The 3,320-nt window shown below is 54.4% G+C and overlaps 1 protein-coding gene across 1 annotated transcript in view; it reads right to left on the bottom strand.

Annotated features, from left to right (window-relative positions):
- Positions 1 to 3,320, bottom strand: part of Pmar_PMAR029251 (ubiquitin-protein ligase, putative) — a gene marked incomplete at both ends in the record, with an annotated part of 6,095 nt that overhangs the window by 1,184 nt on the left and 1,591 nt on the right. The window contains 16 exons of the mRNA XM_002782346.1: positions 29 to 269; positions 317 to 582; positions 629 to 741; positions 796 to 935; positions 982 to 1,196; positions 1,244 to 1,356; positions 1,407 to 1,538; positions 1,591 to 1,699; positions 1,750 to 1,950; positions 1,993 to 2,056; positions 2,104 to 2,153; positions 2,237 to 2,461; positions 2,547 to 2,721; positions 2,766 to 2,924; positions 2,966 to 3,103; positions 3,177 to 3,254. Coding sequence (XP_002782392.1) covers positions 29 to 269; positions 317 to 582; positions 629 to 741; positions 796 to 935; positions 982 to 1,196; positions 1,244 to 1,356; positions 1,407 to 1,538; positions 1,591 to 1,699; positions 1,750 to 1,950; positions 1,993 to 2,056; positions 2,104 to 2,153; positions 2,237 to 2,461; positions 2,547 to 2,721; positions 2,766 to 2,924; positions 2,966 to 3,103; positions 3,177 to 3,254 — 2,419 coding nt within the window. The remainder of the gene's footprint in view (positions 1 to 28; positions 270 to 316; positions 583 to 628; positions 742 to 795; positions 936 to 981; positions 1,197 to 1,243; positions 1,357 to 1,406; positions 1,539 to 1,590; positions 1,700 to 1,749; positions 1,951 to 1,992; positions 2,057 to 2,103; positions 2,154 to 2,236; positions 2,462 to 2,546; positions 2,722 to 2,765; positions 2,925 to 2,965; positions 3,104 to 3,176; positions 3,255 to 3,320) is intronic.

Here is a 3,320-nt window from a genome sequence, read left to right as displayed (position 1 = left end):
GTCCTAGCCTTCTTGGGGCTAGCAGTACTCTTCTTAGCCCCGGGCTTAGTCGAACCCTCAGCTGTAGATGATGCAGCTGGCTCCTCAGCAGCAGCAGCAGCTGGAGCTGGCGTTGAGGAGGTGCGAGGAGGAGGTGGCCCATTGTTGTGATGGGCACCACTCTTTGCAGCAGACTGCGAAGGTGGTGTGAGCATAGAGACGAGGACGGTGACCAGGAAAAGGGTATGGGCAGGAGAGGATCTCAACAATGGCGATCCCAACAGTTGCATCTGAAGCATTTGCCCTGAGAGCGTGGACCCCAAACCTCCAGACCTACCACGACATTCACTGGTGCCACCAGTATCGGTTGAGATGCCCGCTTCTGTTGATGATGATGAGCAGCGGCAGCAGGAGCCCCCTCGACCTTCTCTTCACTCATAGTCGCCTTCCCTCCTTCCTTCCCACCACTCGACTTGGTCCTCTGTAGTTTCCTCACAGAGCCACTACTGCTGGCCTCTCCTCCATCTTCGACAGCCACCGACTGAGTCCGACTCAAGCGCTTCGACCTCCGTACCTCCGGGGCCTCAGCAGGGGTCATCGAACCTACCACCATCACATTCATGCACTATCAATTGATGCATACCCTCACTTCGACGACGTTTGACTCCAGAAGTAGACCTCTTGGGTGAGGGGCTGCTGTTGCTAACAGTGCGTGCTAACGTTGATGACGAGGATGACCTCTGTAGAAGGGCATTGTGAATCCTGCCAAGGAGAGGATGAGCCAGATGAGTAGAACGGGCTGTATCAGCGTCTTACATGCTGGGGGAGGCGAACCATTGACGCGTCCTTGGTATTGTGGATATGAGGAAGCTGATTGCATTGAGTACTCTACCACACCCCACTGATCTAGCCAGAGCCCTCACTGTCGGGGACGCTGTTACACTTGATGGAGCCGTCTGATGAGAAGCATATCACAGTAAGGACAAGCCAGCACATTCGTACATTGTCGGTCGCCACTCCAGTTGCTGTGGGCGATCTACCGGGCCCGGACGGAAGCATCGGCGACTCGTAGAGGTACCAAGGCGGGAAGGGTTCATCATTATTATTATCATCATTGATAGTGGTAGTAGTGATCTTCCCATTAGAGCTAGTCGCAGAATCATCAACGAGGAAGGACCAGCCGTGTACGCTATGGCTGTGGCGACGATTGTTGGAACCTATCAAGACGATAGAAGATACCAGAGGGGGATATGGATGAACTCACATGCAAGGCTGAGCAGAGCTTGGACCAAGACTTGAAGGACTGCATCTTCTAGTCTAGGATCGAGGCAGATGTTGAAAATGGTCTTGTCCACCAATGGACGTAGAGGCTGATACCTAGGGATGGGAGGTGATACAGGACCAACACGACGGTGATGTCAGCATACCTCATAAACAACAGTCGTAGGAGATGCTTGGCGCCCTCTGCAAGGGCATCAGGACCTGCGCTGGATGGAGATGGCCGAGCCACTGCAAGATCTCCCCATAGGAGCAAGCGAGGACAGCTACCACTGCTATACCTAATAGCATATGAATTGGCGAAGGAGTGGTATAGAGATATCCTGGCCTCACATGTGAGCTATTTCCTCAGTCTGTAATGGGTTCTGCAGCCAGCTCCTATCGATAGCCTGACCTCCTCCTGTACCCGACGCTGGTGATGACCCTCTCGTCGTGATGATACCTGCAGTAGACTAAGATGATGACCGAGGGGGCGCAGCTAAGGAGCAGTACGTAAAGGTGCCTGTAAGCCCAGATTGAGAGATTCCATTGCTGCGGACGTTAGCATTGGACCATTACGACGGGCTGTAGCAGCAACCCCACCAGGGGAGGCTTGTGCTAGAGTACGGACACTAGATGCCGAAGCCCAATCGCCACCACCGAGATCTTGTCTCCTACGTCCCTGTGGTCTGCCTATGAATGCTGCAGCTGGACCTGAACAGGAGCATTCGAGGAAGAGTATTCCTTCAGCTCTACCCCAAGCAGAGTCGGCGTCCATGCCTGGGCCACTGATGGCAAAGGAGGTGCCGCCTCGACGGTTCTGAGAGGGCACTAGCTGTTGAAAGGAGACACTCTCAATGTGCCTACCCCACGGCTAGCATCGAAAAGGAACATGTCACTATTCTCTGCTACGGATTCTGACAGGAAAGTGATGGGTAGGAGCGGAGCGGTTCTCAAGGCCTACCAAATTCCCGGATAATTGCTGCCAATTGTTGATGACCTGAAGCCCCTCCTGCCGTATTGAGTCGCTGGGTTATGCCACTGCCGAAGCGACGACCACTAATGAGCGGACCATCGTCGGCGGCCAGGAGGTCCTCATAGAAGGATGCAGACCCTCCACCTTCCTCAGAGAAGGGGCTAAGATAAGTACCGACTTGCCGAGGGGCACCACTATTGCCCTCAGGGGTAGATGAGGAGGTAGTGTGCATGACGTTATCGACTGCTCCTGTGGGAGGAGGAGGGGTTTCAACGATGATGATGATGATGATGATGATGATGATGATGATGATGACAGGTCAAAGCCTGATTACCTCTGATGCTATCCCCCATAGCACGTAGCCTTCTCGTCTGCTCTTGCGCTCCCTGTTGGGCACTACTATCCATTGCTGCTGCTGAACCATTCCAACGACGACGAGGCCTTCGAAGGAGCTCATGCTGGTGTCGTCTACGCTGCTCCACCTCGGCACTAGCTGCCCTTGCTTCCATCTAAGAGCTTATGATAGAGGGAAACGACGAGGAGAGAGCCTTACTCTGAGATCCGAGGGTAGAGCATCCAGAAGGGTCGGGTCATCGAGCTGCATACTGATGAGGGCCTCCCTTCTTAGGTCAGGTGGGAGGGCGTTGAGGAAGTCTGCAGCCTCATTAGCCGCCGCAACAGCATCAGCAGCAGCTGTCCCATCTTCTTCTCCCTACCATGGCCATACTCTACCACCCCTCCCATAGGCCCTACCTCTCTATTGTCACCATCCTGCTGTGGGTTCTGTTGCCGATATTCATTCCTCAGCTGAGTGAGGACACCTTCATCCATCGTCCCCACTGCATCTATTATAGCTTCCCGTTGTAGGTCGGGAGGTAGCTCGACAAGTACCTGATGACTCGTGCAGGGTGGGGGGCTGCTGCAACTGACTTACCGATAGATCCATCCCAGACCTGCTCACTACCTCCCCCACAGGCACTCTCATCCTATTAGCGGCATCAATACACGCCTGGGGATACTGACTGGTGTCGACGGCAGCTGCCTCAATAGGGGCAGCACTCTCAGGGACTGCTGAAGCCCCTGCATCAGCTGTGGTATCCGTAGCAAC

This window comes from Perkinsus marinus, assembly GCF_000006405.1.
Source record: "Perkinsus marinus ATCC 50983 genomic scaffold scf_1104296939758, whole genome shotgun sequence".
In the NCBI taxonomy this organism is placed as follows: Eukaryota; Perkinsozoa; order Perkinsida; family Perkinsidae; genus Perkinsus; species Perkinsus marinus.
Note: the sequence above shows the minus strand (reverse complement) of the source record. Positions and strands in the feature narration are given on the sequence as shown.